Raw genomic sequence first — 20,499 nt, 5'->3', positions numbered from 1 at the left:
TTACTTATTCCTTTCTTCATCAATTTTATGCTGTAGCTATTAGCCCTCAGTTGATATAATAAATATGCTAAGTTTAAAGAATTACTTTGTTTATACTCAGAGGCCAAAAAACTATGGGTACTGTCAGTTCACTGTAATTTCTTCAGGGCTGTGTTCTGAAATTTCACTAAAATTTGAAAGATATATACAATTATTTTCTCTCAGAATTGAAAAATAGATGGAGAGAAAATTTGGAACTCAAAATCTTATGGAAGTGAATGTTGGAAACTAAAAATAAATAAATCTTAAAAAAAGAATTGAAAAATATACAGGATCAAAAAATGTTTTGAGTCTGGTTTTTAGAAAACCTAAGACTAAAGGATCCTTATATTTTAACACATTAAATCTAATCACTATCCATATATGAAGATGTGTTCTATTAAAAATAATTCATAAATCTGTTCTCAAAAAAAGTCCTGATGAGAAACCAGATTAAAAATTTAAGCACAGGGTTGTTGAACCCACCTGGTATATTTCACTTGAAGTAACCTTTATTTTAAAGGGGGAAATAAACTAGTAGTAATTAAATAAATTACTTGAATCTTGTTATGATTTGACTAAATTCACTTTCCATTAGATTGAATGATTCAAAAATTAAAATTGATCAAGTTTGTAGAAACATTCATTAAATTAAATTTTTAAAGCCCCACCATCATAAAATATAGTGACTTTCAGATCATCTTTAATCCTTAAAAATTCAGGACCTTGGTCTTCAAATGCAATTTTACAAAAATCAATATTCCTCTTGAATCTAGACTGAATCCTAGCTTTCGGAATTAATTAACCAAGAAAATACAAATAGGTTATTATTGGTATAATTTCAACCAACCATATACAATCAAGTAGTCTAAACTAACAGTAATTGTTCTAGTTCTGACTTTATATGTTGATTTCCCAAAGTTTTGAGATGGATGATAATCAAATGAGCAAGGTAATACCCTTCACCAGCAACACAGACTAGCTATGTACTTGTACTGACCGGCTCAGAGTCATAGTAATAATCATCCCAGCTCTGTCTGAGGGGTTTCTTTGTCATCTGAAAGTAAGGCAAATCCAGTTAGGTAAAGTACAACAAACTTTCCTGACGACCTTTTAAATTAATTAAGTATGTAGCACAGCTACTAGCAACTGATTTTGCACAATAAGAGTAAAGGAGAAATTTAAGAAATATTCTGGGAAATCATCCACTAGGATTATCAATACTTCCTCTTCTCTGATTTTCATATAAACATACTTAAGTTACAGTCTGTCCAAATAAGAGATAACAGGAAGATAGTTTTTTTTACATTTTTTTTTAATTACAATAGGCTCAGGGATGTCAAAGATTAACTCATTTTGGGGGAAGTTTATCTCTAAAAAGAATAAGTAATAAATAAAGGACTTAACTGCTAAAGCCATAATCCAAATGGTTTATTTAAGGAATCCAGAGAATGACTGCCCCAGAAATGGAATTATGAACTTCCAAAAAAAATACCACTTAATTTTATTTAACAAAAAAGCCAAAAGTATTACTAGGAATGTAATACACTTCAAAGTTACAGTGGACCATGCTAAAATAGATATTTTTAAATTGATATCAGTAATACAACATACAATATTTTGAAGAATACTTGACCTGCTACTTGCCTTACTGTAACTACATCCTTAAATGTCTAAGTACTACCAAAATAGGCTATTTGCTCTGGAGGTAATTACTCTTTTAATTTATAGTAAGCTTTTCCTTACAGATCCCTAACATTACTCATATTAATAAAACTTTAAGCATGAAAACATTAATCTTTCTTTTTATTAGGATTTTTAAACAAAGAAATGTTTATTTTACCTCCAACATGCATGGATCAATGATCTACTAACATTACTATCATAAAGAGTGAAACATCAAATTTATTAACATTTATTAAATTTATTTAAGTATTTTAACTAACCTATAATAAAGAAAAGTCATACATGAGAATCTTTGCAATTATTCTGCTGGGAAAAAACTGTTTAAATCTGCTCTGGTAAAAAACAATTTCAGAGAATTATCTAAAACTTCTAAATGCCTTATAATTGATGGATTTCATTTTGACTTAGCAGTAGACTTGTTACTTTGTTAAGCTAATCATGCTACAAAGTAATATGTTTATATATCTACATATACGCACACAAGTTAGTAGATACTATATGTATATATGTGCATATATGTATATGTATATAATCGCGTAGATAAAGAAAAATAGTTAAGCCATCATGAAATCATGCAAGGAATTAGATACTACAGACTTTTAAATATGTGAATCACATTTTACATGAAAACTTGGCAAAAGATTATTAGTAACATCATTAGTAACAACATTCAAACTACATAGGGGAGTGGAGATTTTTCCACCAAGAGTCTACTCTGTATAAATAGTTTGTTGTTTCATTATAAAGTTACACAGATAATAAAACCATAACACATAAAAATCCTTTTCTATGTAAAAATGTGCAAGAGTAAATAATATGAATTGTCTTATTTCAGAAACTAAACCTAAGAGATCAAAAATATGTTGAAATGCAACAGAAATATAATATGTAGAAATGTAAAATTTATAAATTTTATAAAATTAGGATTTTAACTATTCTATTCAGTAATTGTTACCTACATCAAACGACAAACACTAGTAAAAAATGAGTACATTTATAACAATATCCAACATTTCAAAATGCCTCCCTTCTCGCCAAAGTCCCACCTGATTGAGGTAATGATACTCCTCAGGCTGCTTAAGGTGGAATGCTGCCCTCTCTTCTTCACTTGCTCCTGCCAGTAAGTAATAAAACACATGGTAGTTCCTGTCATAAAAATGAATAATTAAAATTTGTCACTAAGGCAAAATATTTTTGGACATTAAATGATGCAAAGGCAACTTCCTTCTGTATTATTGAGAAGAGTGCAGTAGCAATTACAGGCTCTTTAGATGTTAGATAAAATGCACTGCTAAAACTATAAGGATCAGGGATTTTTTGTTATTCATTTATGGTTTGCTTCATTTTCCTGACATTTGATTAAGATTCAACTATTCAGTACAACAATTTGAAAATAAAATGCACTGCTAAAACTATAAGGATCAGGGATTTTTTGTTATTCATTTATGGTTTGCTTCATTTTCCTGACATTTGATTAAGATTCAACTATTCAGTACAACAATTTGAAATTATTTGAGAAAAGTTACTGTGGGTATACCTTTTGAACCAACAATTCTGCTGTGCATGCTCTCCAAAGAAGTCAAAGAAAAAAACTTTGTAGTAACAAAAACACATTAACGGATGCATACTGAAGTAAAAATAACAAGGGGAATTATATATACAGTGAATATAGTATGTAAATAGTGTATGTGTATATATGTATGTGTGTATGTGTATATCTGTGTGTGTATAGTATATAAATGAAAACAAAACTAAAAGTCAATCTAACACTAATTTTAGTGTCCAATCACAAACTTTAAAAATATCTCCTCAGTAGGGAGGTGAAGGAATAAATGTGAAAATGTGGCGTATGAGGTCACAAATCATGTACACTGATTTTGTTTAAATATGTTTCTGTACTAGGGGAAGTAAGGGGTGAGGAGGATGTGGAGATGTTAAGGGGATAGAACTAGCATGAAAACAAAAGGTATCACACTAAGTTTTTTTAAAAAATAGAATTTATAGAAGGACATGGACATAATGAGCAAAACTAGGAGGAAATTACCAGCAACTGACTCCTCACGAAAAGAAATCAAAGAACATACATCAGTCATGTAGGAAAAATGAGGAATAGCAAATGGAAAGTCCATGCATCGCTAACTAAAAATGTGATGAAATCAAGAAAATCTCCCATTACATTTGACATATTCCCAAGAATGAACAAAGAAGAGACAAAGAAAAGTAGGGACAAGAGTACACAGATGAGAAAGCATGTATGGGCTGTTTTCTTACAGAGATATACACTAATGTTCTGGCATCGATGAGAGGACAGACTCCTCTAAAGATTGAAGGATGAGTGGCACAGGGGCAAATATGGATAGATTGTAACCTCCACAGGGAGAAGAAAAGGAGTACATGAACAAAATCACAGATCCACCAACGTATTGAAATAGTGTGTATACTATGGTTCTATTTATCCTTTCTATATTCTGCCTTACTTTATGTATTTCTCTACATTCTTCATTTTTGTTATTTCTTATAGCACAATAAAATTGCATTCTATTAATATATGACTATTTTTTCTGCCATACCTCAATTCTGGGGAACATGGATTGTTCCACTTATTTTGCATCATTAAAAAAATGTATAGGCCTCTTTTTCCATAACAAACAAGAATTTTAGAAAAGCCTAGAGGAAAATCACTAAATTCAAAGAGGCTAAATAGTTTTGTAGTTTTTTTAATAAATGCAAAGTTGCTTTTCCCATTCCAAAGTTCTGCCAACAGTAGAATTCCATGCCTGTTTCTCCACAGTTAAGTTAGCACTGAATTAATAATTTTTTAATTAAAAAAAATTGCAAGGATAATAGGACTATAGATCTAAAGTTTGAAGGGACATGAGGCCACTAAGTCTCCTCATTTTATAGATAAGTGGGTTAAGGATGAGGAACATTCAACATACAAAAGTAATAAACTGTTGCATTAAGCAATTTTTTTTCTTTTGTCCAGAACTAGATGCTTCATTACCCATTTATATTAAAATATACTAAAAACATTAAAATCTGACAACTGTGAAAACACTTAATAAACCACTACCCTGTAACACCTCCATGTGATTCTTGTCCTCTTATTTACCAACATAAATTTTTTGCCACTACAGCTAATTCTGTTTGACTGTTATTACATTAGATCAATTTAGGTAATACTGCTATCTTTTCTGTATTAGATCAACAAAGTCACGTACACTGGGTCTCTCCAATTACTTAATTTATCCTTTATACTTCTGTTAAAACTACTTTATGGGGGGCAGAGCCAAGATGGCCACTGGAAAGCAGGGACTTGCTTAAGCTTCCCCCCAAATCCCTGCAAACACATGTAAACAATGGCTCTGAACAAATTCTAGGGCTGTGGAACCCACGAAATAGCAGAGGGAAGCAGGTCTCCTGCCCAGGAGAGCCTAGATGGTCGCTGGGAAGGGTCTATTGCATGGTGTTGGGAGCAGAGCGCAGCACAGCGTGGGCCACGCCAGGACAGACCAGACTGAGAGTCAGTCTGGAGCAGGGCTTAGGGCCATGAATCATTGAGCTGTGGCAGTTACCAGACTTCTCAACCCAAAAACGCCAAAGACCATGGAGGAGGTTAGTGGGAAAACTGCTAAATCGTGTTAGAGAATGGTCTGGCCACCAGCCCTGGGGGTGGTGGAGGTGGGACAGTGGAGGAGCTGCAGCGTCAGCTGCTTCCAGAGTCCTTGGCTCACACAGTGGGAGGATCCAAGCAGCAGACTACAGAGGGAGTGCAGGGCTTGCTTTGCCCTGCTTGGATCTGGGTCACAATCCTGGTTGGCGGTTCCTGGGGGAGGAGAAGCGCTGCTGTGGCAGAGCTTGGAGTGAAGGTGGAGTAGAAGTAACTCTGAAAATAGCAGCGTGGTCCCTAAAGCTTAGGACAAAACACTCTCTACTCTACAAGCAGTCATACCCTGACAAAAAGCTCAAAGGCCAAGTAGTTGGCTGGGAACATAGCCAGGCAGTGAAAAAAGGACACAGACTCATTCTCCTGAATATTTTTTTTTTCACAAAGAAGATCAAAACATACAGACAGAAGAAGTCATCAAAGTCAAAGAACTTACATCAAAAGCCTCCAAGAAAAATATGAATTGGTCTCACGCCATGGAAGACCTCAAAAAGAATTTGGAAAAGCAAATAAGAGAAGTAGAGGAAAAATTGGGAAGAGAAATGAGGGAGATACAAGAAAATCATGAAAAACAAGTCAATGACTTGCTAAAGGAGACCCAAAAAAAAATACTGAAGAAAATAACACCTTAAAAATTAGACTAACTCAAATGGCAAAAGAGCTCCAAAAAGCCAATAAGGAAAGGAAATACCTTGAAAGGCACAATTAGTCAAATGGAAAAGGAGGTCCAAAAGACCACTGAAGAAAATACCACCTTAAAATTAGATTGGAGCAAGTAGAAGCTAGTGACTTTATGAGAAATCAAGAAATTATAAAACAGAACCAAAGGAATGAAAAAATGGAAGACAATGTGAAATATCTCACTGGAAAAACCACTGACCTGGAAAATAGATCCAGGAGAGATAATTTAAAAATTATTGGACTACCTGAAAACCATCATCAAAAAAAGAGCCTCAGCATCATCTTTCAAGCAATTATCAAGGAGAATTGCCCTAATATTCTAGAGCCAGAGGGTAAAATAGAAATTGAAAGAATCCACCGACCGCCTCCTAAAAAAAAATCCCCAAAAGAAAACTCCTAGGAATATTGTCGCCAAATTCCACAGTTTCCAGGTCAAAGAGAAAATAATGCAAGCAGCCAGAAAGAAACAATTTGAGTATTGTGGAAACATCAGCAGGATAACACAAGATCTAGCAGTTTCTACATTAAGGGATCAAAGGGCTTGGAATATGATATTCCAGAGGTTTAAAGGAGCTAAGATTAAAACCAAGAATCACCTACCCAGCAAAACTGAGTATAATGCTCTGAGGCAAAATATGGACTTTCAAGCTTTCTCAGCGAAAAGACCAGAGTCGAATAGAAAATTTGACTTTCAAACACAAGAATCAAGAGAAGTATGAAAAGGTAATCAAGAAAAAGAACAAGAAAAAGAAATTGCAAGAGACTTACTAAAGTTGAACTGTTTTGTTTACATTCCTACATGGAAAGATGATGTGTGTAATTCATGAGACCTTTCTCAGTATTAGGGTAGTTGAAGGAAATATATATATATATATATATATATATATATATATATATATATATATATATACAGAGGGCACAGGGTGAGTTGAATATGAAGGCATGATATCTAAAAAATAAAATAAAATAAAAGGAGGAGAGAGGAATATATTGAGAGAGGGAGAAAGGGAGAGATAGAATGGGGCAAATTATCTCACATAAAAGAGGCAAGAAAAAGCAGTTCTGTTGGAAGAAGAGGGGGCAGAGGAGGGGGAATGAGATAATCTTGTTCTCATCAGATTTGTCCTGAGGAGGAAATAACATACACATTCAATTGGGTTTCTTACCCTACAGGAAAGTAGGGGGAAGGGGATAAAAAAGTGGGGATGATAGAAGGGAGGGCAGCTAGGGGGAGGTGGTAATCAAAAGCAAAGATTTTTGAAAAGGGATAGGGTCAAGGGAGAAAATTGAATAAAGGGGGACAAATAGGATAGAGGGAAATATAGTTAGTCTTTCACAACACGAGTACTGTGGAAGTGTTTTACATAATGATACATGTGTGGCCTATGTTGAATTGCTTGCCTTCCTAGGGAAGGTGGGTGGGAAGGGAAGAGGGGAGAGAATTTGGAACTCAAAGTCTTAAAAATCAGATGCTCAAAAGAAAAAGTTGTTTTTGCATGCAACTGAGAAATAAGATATATAGGGAAGGGGGCATAAAAATCTATCCTGCCCTACAAGAAAGTAAGGTGTAGGAAGTGGGGTGACAGAAGGGAGGGCTGACTGGGGAACAGGGCAATCAGAATATATGCCATCTTGGAGGGGGGGGAGGGCAGAAATGGGGAGAAAATTTGTAATTCAAAATCTTGTGGAAATCACTATTGAAAACTAAAATATTAAATAAATAAAAATTTGAAGATTGTAAAAAAAAAAACCTGTCTTATAATACTCTTTATGCCCATCTTGCAAATGTCTTGACAACAGTAATGCCCAATGTTTGATACATTTTATCATAATTATATTCCTTTTCCTATAAATTTATTCTGAAAAATTTTGCTGATATACATAAGTGCCTTTGTTTTTATAAATTTATATAACACGCTCCACTGCTAAAGCAATTTTTTGTTTTTTGTTGTCTTCAGTTTAAAAAGGTACTCTCACAGCACCAGCAGACAAAGACACTTTAAACTTCCTTCAGCTTATTCTTTTAATTGCCTTACCTTGCCAAAAGATATAATACACATTTCTAAAACGGTGTCAAATAACGATGATCTAAGTGGAAAGTATTCATATTCTTAGTGGAAAGAACCTATATATCAGTAAGGCAAGATTCATGACCTTGAGGATGACCATGAACATGCCTGAACAGTTCAGAATCACAAAGTATGAAAAACTTTCCATGCAGAAGGCTGAGGAAGTGTAACATTTATTTAGACTCCAAGGATCACATCTGAGAACTAATACCCCCAATTCAATATAATAGCAATTATATTCCAAAACCAGTAAGCCCACCTCAATGTAGTAACAAGGAAATTATAACACAGTATTATAGCAAGGAACCCAGTCATCCTGTAACCTTCCCCCTCCACCTCCACCCCCAGGGCCTTCCTGTAAACAATCACTCACTAATCCTAACTCTCCACTCAACACTCTCCCAGGCAGCTCTTCTGCTGGTTCTTTCAATGTCTGTTCTCAGCGCCCTCCTGATGTCAGCTCCCTCAATGTCTTCCTCTCAGTTCTGCTGCTCTCAATTCTATTTCTCTTCGATTGTGCTCCTCTCCAATTCTGGGCTCTCCTTTTATACAGTCCTAGCCGACATCTGATTGGCTAGAACTTAGGTCTCTGACCAGTTGAATTTCTGATTGACTGGAACTCAGGTCTCATACCACTGGCTCTGGTCTTAGCAACTCCTCTTAGGGTCCTGAAAGCTTCACACCCACATCAGCTTAGCACCTAGTAAGTAAGGGCTTTAGGCCTACTTACAAAGATATAATCAAGCTTTCCCACCTAGGCTGACCTGAGGCCTACTGAATGGGTAGATCACATTAATACTACACCCTATTATGACTCCTTTAACATATAATGCTAGTTCACAGTTTCAAATAAACATTTTTCCAGGGAAAAAACTATTCCAAGCTTACACTTTTTAATCCTTGTAATATAGCTATTATATTTTATCAAAAGTTTCTGAAGTTAATCACAATCTTATGATATCTACAAAGTTCATTATTAATATAGTTATACAGACTGTTTTCCAATATTGAACCACCTTTGCATTTCTGATATAAATCCTATTTCACCAAAATGAATAATTTTGTTAACATGTGATTATCATCTATTTACCAGTACTTTAGTATTTTTGCATCATTTTTCATTAATGAGAGAGAAATAGAATGGCATAGTGTGTAGAAGGTGCTATAAATTAACATTTTCCCTATATATGCATATGTATATATGTGTGTATATGGTCTTCTGATTTTAATTATGCCAATCCAGGTCTATAATTGGTATATATAGGCAAAGTGTATGTGTGTAGAGAGAGAGGTAAAATTTTAATCCAGGTCTTCTGACTCCAGTTATAGTACTCTCTACATACTATGCCATGCTATCTCTGAATCATTAATGAGAGATGATGTAAAAATACTAAAATATTAGTAAATAGATTAGAACAATATATTAAAGAATAAATACACACAACTCACATAATCTTTATCTACTTCAGGTGAAGGACTTCTCTAGTCAGAGACAAGTTGTAATCTATATTGAGAGAGGGACTTCCCACACTAAGAATAACCCATGATGACAAGATCACAATTCCTTTATATACCTTTTTATTCATGAATAATGCTGATTTGTACTTTCCTTTGTCTGTCCTATTCCTTATGTGTTTGTCAATCAGAACTCTACTTGCTTCAGATAAAAAGTAATGGAGCATTCTATCTTTCTCTATTTAGAAACATTTTATAATAGCATAAAGGCTGACTACTGGTGAATTCACAGATAAATTCAAATGGTACTGGTAAGTTTTTACCTGCAAATTCATTTTGGGATATCTCCTTGCTATTTTAGCAATTGGCTATTTAATGTGTATGTAAAGAAACATCTTTTTTTTTTCAAAAGAGTCCCTTATACAGTCTAAGTTTTATTGACAAAGCATCTAATCATTTTCTTGATTTCATCTGCATTTGTTATGGTCTCCCTTTTAACAACTTTTACCAGTACTAAGCTGTTAGCTCACATTATTTCCTCTCTAAAAACCCCAAAGACTAAGAAATAAAAATAAGTTTAGGGCAAACATTCTCAACAGGAACTAATTCATCCTTTGTAAGATATCTTTTTCTCAAAAGACCACATTTCTACACTTCTGCGTTAATGTCTCTATTTCCACCTTTCTGCTTCTATCTGGGTAAGCACATATTTCTTTATGTCTATCACTGGCCCATATGCTTCTTGGTTCTCTGTGTTGTTTTCCCCACTGGTCTGTTCATATTTCTGTCACCTATAGGGACAACAGTCCTACACATCACTGAAAATCATCTTCCATTTGCATCTAGGAAATGGTCATTGACAGGTGATGTTATGTTTTAATATGAAGGAGCCTTAGCAACAAATGTGTCCCTTTATTATTTAGTATCTAAATAAGCATAACTGAAACCTAGAAAACTAGAGGTCTGATTCAAAGATTCTATGGGGGAAAGAAATATATATGTGTGTGTATATATATATATATATATATATATATATATATATATATATATATATATATATATACATACACATACATACATATAAATATAAATACACACACACACGCACATACATATAAATAAAAAAGTTCCTACCGTTCATTGTGTTCTTGATAGACTAGTCTAGATTTCTCCAACAGGTATTTTTCAACATAAGCTCTGTACGGGAAAAAAACGGTGATAAAGTTATTTATCAAAAGAACATTTAATATATGGTAGATATTTGTTTAATAGAAAACATATAAATATAAAAAAGGACGTATAGCTCTATGTAATTTTCGTTAAGTATTATTAATATATGTTATTCTATCAATTACTATTGAGTTCTGGCTGCTATGAAGTTCAGAGTTTTCACATATTTACAAAATCTTAGGTGTAATCCATAATAATATTAAGTTATAACAGTATCTTACGTAATCCAGTAAAATTAATTCAACTGAAATATAAGTTACCTCTTTATCAGCATCCCTAACTTCCCTATTTGGTAAATATTTAGTTCATTTTTTCCCTTATCTTCAACGGGATGTGGAATGTTATAATCTATCTAGTCTTTTTCAATCACTCAATTAATCAACAAGTATTTATTAAGAAGCTATCCAGGGTGCTGAATTAAGCAATCCACACTCATGAGAAACTTACATTCTAGGGAGAGACAACAAGTACAAAAAATACAGCATAAGTATGAACTGAATAAATTAGAAGGTAGTTTAAAAGGAGGGTGGTAGTAGTTTAGAGATTGGGAAATGTTTCATGCAGAAGACTGGACTTCAGCTACATCTTAAAGGAAGAGACACACACACTCTGACAGAGAAGATAAAATTTCAGTGATGTGAGATGAAGAGGGGAGGAGAAAAGCAAATTCTAGAAGAATGACCTCATTTTCATCAGTGAAATATAAGATATGAACCTCAGTAGAGATGAGGAGGAGGGAAGTGGCATGAGGGGCTAGAGAAGAAATAAGAATGTGTGAAATAACCTTTTGAACTGTTGCTGTGGAGAGTGGGAAAGTGAATTGATCAAAGAGAAATCAAATGAATTATGCTACTGCAGTAAGAGACCACTTGAGATAGATGATTTCTTCCAGCTCTGTTCAGAGGCACATGAATAGGAAAGTAAGTAGGGTAGTGGGAATAATTCAGGTTTGGATTTGGCAAGACAGGATTGGCAATGGGACAAGGGGGCAAAGGATAGCAAAGCAGGGGACAGTGTAGCACTGAACTGGTTCTTCAAGGGGTCAAGAAAGGAGAAGGGAGGTCATTGCAGCCAGTCCAGATTTGATGAACTGAAAATGATCAAAGGAGTGAGGGAATGGAGGACAAGGTTAGAATGACAAACAGCTAGGGGCCAATAAGGCATGCGTAAACACAAAATTATAAAAACTGACAAAATGATGGAATGATAAAAATCAGATCAAGGAATTTTGGAGTTTATGAACATGTAAGTGTATTACTTGTGGGTGATGTTAAAATCAAGGATATGATCTTTGGAGCAGAGTGGAATGGAGGAACATATCGTACATATTTAGGAGACTTGGGAACTGAGACGTTAGGAGTATTTGAGGGAGCAATCTGTGTAATATGAAGGCAGGCATCTGAGACAAGATAAAGAATGTAAGTCAGGTAATGAAATATATAAGAATGGAAGAATATCATAGGAGATCAACAGATACAGTGTCCAGCTGAATTTGGATTGTGTAATAAATTCAGATCGTGTGAACCTCAAAGGAAAAAAAGTTTACTAAATGATAGTGGCAGAGGGAAACTCTGGAAATGAAATTAGTAAACGAGAAATACTGAATTATCAGGGGACAGACCAAAGGTATGGAAGAAGTGACCTGAATATACTACATTTCAAGGTAGGATGTATTAATTTTTTAAAAGAAAATCTGTTTCATTAATGCCATTTTTAATACCACTGTCACTACTTAGTGATATATTATCCTTTCTGCAAAGAACCTTCACTTACAGGTAATAAGCACAATTAATCAAAATGAATCAATACACTGGCCATGTCTGAAAAAGCATACTTCATTCCACATTTCTCTGCAGGAAGGCAACAGATGTACTTAATCACTAGTCTGCTGAAATTATGGCTGGTCACTATAAGAGTTCTGAAGTCTTTCAGTTTTGCTTAGTAGTTTATATTCTTCTTGAGGGCAGATGTCACAATTAATAGAATTGAGAGAATAAAATCAATTGGAGGAAAATAATTTGAAATGCAATACTATCAGAGGTGAAAAATTTCATGATGAAATGGCAGGTTATCACTTGAAGCAAATGTCTGTATCCTGGTTCTAAATGGGCAAATGTCTTATGATAAAGAATAGCCAAAGAAAATGCCCAGAAGTGAAAGACAGAATGTGGAATAACCCAGGAGGTCAGGTTGAAGAGTATGTGATGAAGAGTAAGATGAAAGAAGACTAGAAAGGTAGGTAAGGTGAGCTAGGTCATGAGGGGCTTTGAATCAAATAGAGCAACTTATATTTGATCCTAGAGGTGATAGGGAGCCACTAGAGTTTGTTGAGTAGAGAGGTGATGTGGTCAGACCTGCAGTTTAGGAAAATTAGTCTGGTTGTTGAATGGAGGACAGATTGAAGTAGGGAGAGACTTGAGACAGGCAGACCCCTTAGCAGCTACTGCAATACTCCAGGTGTGAGGTGAGGACAGCCTGCACCAAAGTAGTAGCAGTGTCAGAGAAGAGAAGGGGGTATATATGAGAGATATTGCAAAGGTAAAATTTTTGATCCTGGAGGCAACAGGAGCCACTGATGTTGACTGACAAAGTCAGGAGAGACATTTGCCTTCAAAAAATAGCAAGTGTATGTACTGGCAATGACAAGGGACAAGTGGTCAATATTCTTTAAATGTAAATACAATGAAGTGACTATACTCTGCTAAACAGCAAATACAGATTTCATTTGCTACTTTTTAAACAGAGAAGTATGTAAAAATAAAAAGCAAACAAGCTCTAAAACTCGTAATACTGATAAATGCTACTTACCCACGAACTGTTCCAGTCTCCTGGTAATTTACTTGAATAAACTTGCCAAAACGACTTGAGTTGTTATTATGTGCTGTCTTTGCATTTCCAAAAGCCTGTCAAAATAAGGGGGAATTCTTATGGTATATTTCAAGAGCTATATCCTGAATAGACCTGAATTGTTTATTTCTATTCTATGCAGTATGATCTAATAACAAAAAATAGTAGTCAGTAGCAATTTACATTCATATATGTAGTACCTTACGCTTTACAAAATAGTATCCTCATAATAATCCTGTGACGTAGTAGTGTGCGTATTATTCTCAGTTTACAAATGAAGAAAATGAGGCTGAAATGTTAAGAGAATTGTACATATTCACAAAACTAGTAATAATCATGCTTAGATTCAAAAGTAGGTGCCTTATGATTCTATGTCCAATGCTCTCTCCACTATAACACTGCTTCAGGCGCACCAGATCCAGTATCAGAAGAACTGTTGAAGTTCTGACTTTTCCTAAAAGGTTTCAGACAAACACATCTAATATGGCAAAATCAGAAGAGAAATAGTTAACTGAGGGTAACAACTTCGTAACAGGTTTCTCTGATAAGGATCTCATTTCCGAGATATACAAGGAATTAAATGACATTTCTAAGTCTAAGAGTCAATCACCAATAGATAAATGGTCAAAGGACAGGAATGCCCAGTTTTCAAAGGAATAAATCCAAACTATCAACAATCATAAGAAAAAATTATCTAAATCATTAATAATTAGGGAAATGAAAATTAAGGCAATTTTGATTTATATTAAATAGCATGATTAGCATGATAAAAATAACAAAAGAGGAAAATGACAAAGATTTTCATTTGACTACAAACAAAATGATTTATCTTTTGTGATCACATCTAACCGTTGTCTAAGCATTGTTAGACCGATTCCTGGATCTATTAAGGATTTTGTTATTCTAGATGGGACTTTTCTTTTTTTATTAATGCCTTCAATATTTTGTTACCACTATTTAGAAATGCTTATGTTTTATTCTGTAACTAGCTACTTTACCAAAACTGTTTCGATCAGTTTCTTTGGGGATTACCTATGGTTTTATAAGTGAACCATCATTTTGTCTATAAAAGGGATCATCCTGTTTGTTTAATAATTAAATGCTTTTAATTTCTCTCATTTTGTTGCTACCATAACTAGTGTTGCTAGAATTATGTCAAAGAATAATGGAGAAAGAGGATATCCTTGTTTTACTCCTGTATTTCGGGGAAAATTTCCCCCAAAAAATTCCATGGCAAATAATGGTAGTCTCTGACTTTAGCTGTATACTTTTAATCATGTCTAAAAGTGACTCACTCATATTGTTTGAGCTTTTTATTTTAAAAATAGTTTTTATTGGTGTTTTCTGTTTCTGTTTCTTTCACCACCATTGTATTCCATGTACCTTGAGGCCTCCCCCTCCCACACGACAAATTTGTTACCTTTTGAAGAGGAAAAAGAAAAAAAACTCAGTACAACAGACAAATTGAAAAAGCCTGAAAACATATGCAACGTGTGACACCCATGGACCTCCCACCTCCTGTTGGGGGTGTCTTCTTACATCTCTTCATTTGAGTCCACTTGATCTTTACAATTTACAATTACATTTACTTTTGATTTTTTTATTTATACTTGTTCTTTCCAATTACATTGTTGTAGTTACTGTGTATATTGTTTTCTTGATTCTGTTTACTTCATTCTGCATTAGTTCATATAGAGCTTTCCATGCTTCTGTATTTATCACACATATCATTTCTTACAGCACAGTAATATTCTATTATATTTATGTACCACAATTTGTTTAGGCATTCCCCAATTGATGGGCATCTACTTTCTTTCCAGTTTTTAGATATCACAAAAAGTGATGCTATAAATATTTTGGAGTAGAGAAGTATGAAGTATATGAGTATTCGGGTTGCCCTGCTTGCCTATTTTTATTTCTGAACTTCCTTAAGCTCTTTTATGTATTATTTCACATCTCCCCACTTTAAATAAATCAATACTATGAAAATAAAAAAAAAGAAAAGAAACAAGAGTTATAATCTTCTCTCTGTTTAATCAATCAAGAAGCATTTATTAAATGCCTACTACGGACCAGTCATTGTGTTGAGGACCGTTGATAAAAAGACAGAAATAAAACAGTTCTTGTCTCCAAGAAAATTTCATTGTATCAGGAGAGACAATATGTATATATTTAAGTATATACAAAATAAATACAGAAGAATTTTTGGAAAGTGACGTTAGCACCTGAGGGCAATCAGGAAATTTCTAAGGAAGATGGCATTCAAACAGAACTTTAAAGGAAACTCAGTATCATCAGAAACAATAGACAAGATGGAATATGCATTTTAGGTCCTTGGAACAACAGATTGTACGCAGGCCTAGACAATGAGAATGGCAGGTTGTATGTTAGAAGTGATAGTCTGGCTAGACTGAAGAAAGCATAGAGGGGAATTAAAAGTACGTTGGAACCAGGTTTTAATGATGGGCCTTAAGCTAAAAATAAAAGAGTCTATTCGATCCTCCAAGCAATACGGAACCACACTTTTCAACTTCTGTTGAGAAGCCCAAACACAGTCAGACCTGTGCTTTAGGAATATCAAGCTGACAGATCTATGTGGGGTGTATCAGAGACGGAAGAGACTTGAGGCAAGGGAATTTACTAGGTGGCTGTTTCGAAAATCCAGATGAGAAGTGATGAAGGCATGCTATTTAAACAAGTATAATACAAAACTGTTAAGAATAAGAGGTGAAGGCAGAGCCAAGATGGCGGCTGGAAAGCAGGGACGAGCGTGAGCTCTCCGCGAAGTCCCTCCAAAAACCTATTAAAAATGGCTCTGAACCAATTCTAGAACTGCAGAACCCACAACATGGCAGAGGGAAGCAGGGCTCTAGCCCAGGACAGCCTGGATAGTCTCTCGGTAAGGTCTATCCCGCACGGAGCTGGGAGCGGAGGGGAGCGGAGCTGAACAGAACCCAGCGTGGGCAGAGCGGACCAACCAGACCAGGAGCCGGGTGGAGCGTGCCCACCCTGAATCAGTGAGCTGCAGCAGTTACCAGACTTCTCAATCCACAAACACCAAAGATAACAGAAAAGGTTAGTGGGAAAAGCTGCTGGGGATGGGGATAGAGTTTGTGGTTCAGCCACCGCCCCCAGGGGCAGCAGAGGTGGGGCAGCTGCAGAACTACAGCTGCAGTTGCTTCTGGCCCCAGGCCCACCTGGTGGGAGGAATTAAGTGGCAGATCAGAGCAGGAGTGAAGAGCCTGCCAAAGATGTAAGTCCAGTCCAGGTTGGGGGTTCTTGGGGAAGGAGGAGTGCTGGTGTCTACAAGCAGTCATACCCCGCTGAAAAACTCAAGGGTCAAGTAAGTTGGCTGGGAACATGGCCAGGCAGCGAAAACGCACCCAGATTCAGTCTCAGACTCTGGAATCCTTCTTTGGTGACAAAGAAGACCAAAACATACAGCCAGAAGAAGTCAACAAAGTCATAGAGCCTAGAACAAAAACCTCCAAGAAAAACATGAACTGGTCCCAGGCCATGGAAGAGCTCAAAAAGGATTTGGAAAAGCAAGTTAGAGAAGTAGAGGAAAAATTGGGAAGAGAAATGAGAAAGATGAGAGAAAACCATGAAAAACAAGTCAATGACTTGCCAAAGGAGATCCAAAAAAATACTGAAAAATACATTGAAGAAAACAACACCTTAAAAAACAGACTAACTCAAATGGCAAAAGAGCTCCAAAAAGCCAATGAGGAGAAGAATGCCTTGAAAGGCAGAATTAGCCAAATGGAAAAGGAGGTCCAAAAGACCACTGAAGAAAATACTACCTTAAAAATTAGATTGGAGCAAGTGGAAGCTAGTGACTTGATGAGAAATCAAGATATTATAAAACAGAACCAAAGGAATGAAAAAATGGAAGACAATGTAAAATATCTCATTGGAAAAACCACTGACCTGGAAAATAGATCCAGGAGAGAGAATTTAAAAATTATTGGACTACCTGAAAGCCATGATCAAAAATAGAGCCTAGATATCATCTTTCAAGAAATTATCAAGGAGAACTGCTCTGATAGTCTAGAACCACAGGGCAAAATAGAAATTGAAAGAATCTACCGATCACCTCCTCAAATAGATCCCAAAAAGAAATCTCCTAGGAATATTGTTGCCAAATTCCAGAGTTTCCAGGTCAAGGAGAAAATAATGCAAGCAGCCAGAAAGAAACAATTTGAATATTGTGGAAACACAATCAGAACAATCCAAGATCTAGCAGCTTCTACATTAAGAGATCAAGGGCTTGGAATACAATATTCCGGAGGTCAATGGAGCTAGGATTAAAACCAAGAATCACCTACCCAGCAAAACCGAGTATCATGCTCCAAGGCAAAATATGGACTTTCAATAAAATAGAGGACTTTCAAGCTTTCTCAGTGAAAAGACCAGAGCTGAATAGAAAATTTGACTTTCAAACACAAGAATCAAGAGAAGCATGAAAAGGTAATCAAGAAAAAGAACAAGAAAAAGAAATTGCAAGGGACTTACTAAAGTTGAACTGTTTTGTTTACATTCCTACACAGAAAGATGATGTGTATGATTCATGAGACCTCAGTATTAGGGTAGCTGAAGGGAATATGCATGTATGTGCATATGTGTAAATATATATATATATATATATGTATGTTTATGTATATATATATATATATGTGAGTGTGTATGTATATGTGTGTGTGTGTGTGTGTGTGTGTGTGTGTGTAGAGAGAGAGAGAGAGAGAGAGAGAGAGAGAGAGAGAGAGAGAGGGCACAGGGTGAGTTGAAGATGAATAAGGGATGAGAGAGGAATATATTGAGAGAGAGAGAAAGGGAGAGATAGAATGGGGTAAATTATCTCACATAAAAGTGGCAAGAAAAAGCAGTTCTGTAGGAAGAGAAGAGAAGGCAGGTGACGGGGAATGAGTGAATGCTGCCCTCATCAGATTTGACCTGAAGAGGGAATACCATACATACTCAAATGGGTATCTTACCCCACAGGAAAGGAGGAGGAAGAAGATAAAAAAGGGGGAGATGATAGAACGGAGGGCAGATAGGGGGAGGAAGTAATCAAAAACAAACCCTTTAGAAAAGGGACAGGGTCAAGGGAGAAAATTCAATAAAGGGGGATAGGATAGGAAGGAGCAAAATACAGTGAATCTTTCACAACATCAGTATTGTGGAAGGGTTATACATAATGATACGCATGTGGCCCATGTTGAATTGCTTGGCTTTTTAGGGAGGGTGGGTGGGAAGGGAAGAGGGGAGAGAATTTGGAACTCAAAGTTTTAAAAAATAGATGTACAAAAACAAAAACAAAGAAGTTTTTGCATGCAACTAGAAAATAAGATACACAGGCAATGGCGCATAGAAATTTATCTCACCCTACAAGAAAGGAAGGGAAAAGGGGATGGGAGGGGAGTGGGGTGACAGAAGGGAGGGCTGACTGGGGAACAGGGCAACCAGAATATACGCCATCTTGGAGTGGAGGGGGGGGTAGAAATGGGGAGAAATTTTGTAACTCAAACTCCTGCGAAAATCAATGCTGAAAACTAAATATATTAAATAAAAAAAAAATAAGAGGTGAAGCTACTCCTAAGGAATTTGGACAGGAGAGCAAAGATGTTTATAGAATAGGGGAAACTGGAGACTGTGGATAGGCATATGGGAAGGAGTCATCAGAATTTGAATAGAGTGAATAAATCAAGCATGAATTCTTTATATTGCTTTGAATGCAGAAAAGAGAATTAAATATTTAAAGTGCAAGTTTCATTTTTTTTAAAAGCCACAATACATTATAATGCAATCCCCAACAGTCTAGACTCTAAAGTGTCTTAACTAACATAAACTAATGTGCAAAAAAAGGGCAATGTTAACGTTATAATGCTATGAATACAAGCACATTTGGGTTATTTAAAGCACTTCACTTCATTAGAAGTATGAAGTGCGAAATTTGAAAACACTAATGCAGTTAAGAGCTCCCCATAGAAATTCTTCTTGACTGACTTGAAATATTTTAAGTGAAATTCCTGAGCAACATTCCAACCTTTGGCATTAGGTAATGAGCAATTAAAGAGAAGTTAAACATTGTTGTTAGGGTTCAATTTTCCTGAAAGTGTGGGAGAAAAATTCCATCTCAATTGATGAAATGCCAATTCAGTATCACAAAACATCACTTTTATTGTAAAGGAAAAAAATCCACAAGAAACAGAGTCAATCTTTAGATATGTTGTTGAAAGAATGACTAAGGGACATTTATGTTCAAGACTGGAACTGGTGTCAAAAAAAAAAGCCCTCTAAATCCATGTCTATCTTGAAATAAGCTGTAGTTAATAAACATATCTATTTTTAAAAATTCAAGTTATTAGTCATACAAAAAAAAGTACAGAGAGATGAAGGTCATTTATAAACACATTCAAGTTATTGTCTGAAGGCCTGTCCTAAAATCTACTCAAAACCTATCTCAGATTTAAACTCTTTCAGGTTATAAAAGAATGGCTAAAAGAAAGTCAATTCTAATTCCTGCCCATAAGGGTGGATCTCTCATTCTAGATGACAGTATCATATTTGTGGTTCTTCACTAAGTTTAAATTCAAATAGTTATTAAGAGTGTAGTGTATGCATTATCCAATTCACCTTAGAAGAACAAAAGTGGAAAGGAAGGAGACCTAGGAATACCAGATGTAAAACTGTACTTACTACAGAGAAGTAATTGCCAAAAACAATTTAGCACTAGTAAAGAAAGAGGTTGATCAACAGAGCAAGTTGGGGGAAAACACAGTGAAGAAGCAAACAAGCATAATATCCCAGTATTTGATGAACCCAAAAATCTCAGTTTTGGGGGCT

At 35.4% G+C, this 20,499-nt stretch overlaps 1 protein-coding gene across 1 annotated transcript in view; it reads right to left on the bottom strand.

Moving 5' to 3' along the window:
* MYO9A (myosin IXA) overlaps nt 1–20,499 on the bottom strand; it is a 272,260-nt gene that overhangs the window by 228,583 nt on the left and 23,178 nt on the right. Inside the window, exons 2-5 of the mRNA XM_036734161.1 lie at nt 13,615–13,709; nt 10,711–10,773; nt 2,751–2,850; nt 1,019–1,075 (exon numbers count right to left, since the gene is read on the bottom strand). Of these exons, the coding sequence (XP_036590056.1) occupies nt 1,019–1,075; nt 2,751–2,850; nt 10,711–10,773; nt 13,615–13,709 (315 nt within the window). The remainder of the gene's footprint in view (nt 1–1,018; nt 1,076–2,750; nt 2,851–10,710; nt 10,774–13,614; nt 13,710–20,499) is intronic.

The sequence above is a fragment of the Trichosurus vulpecula genome, chromosome 8 (genome assembly GCF_011100635.1).
Source record: "Trichosurus vulpecula isolate mTriVul1 chromosome 8, mTriVul1.pri, whole genome shotgun sequence".
In the NCBI taxonomy this organism is placed as follows: Eukaryota; Metazoa; Chordata; class Mammalia; order Diprotodontia; family Phalangeridae; genus Trichosurus; species Trichosurus vulpecula.
This window is presented reverse-complemented; position numbering and strand designations above follow the sequence as displayed.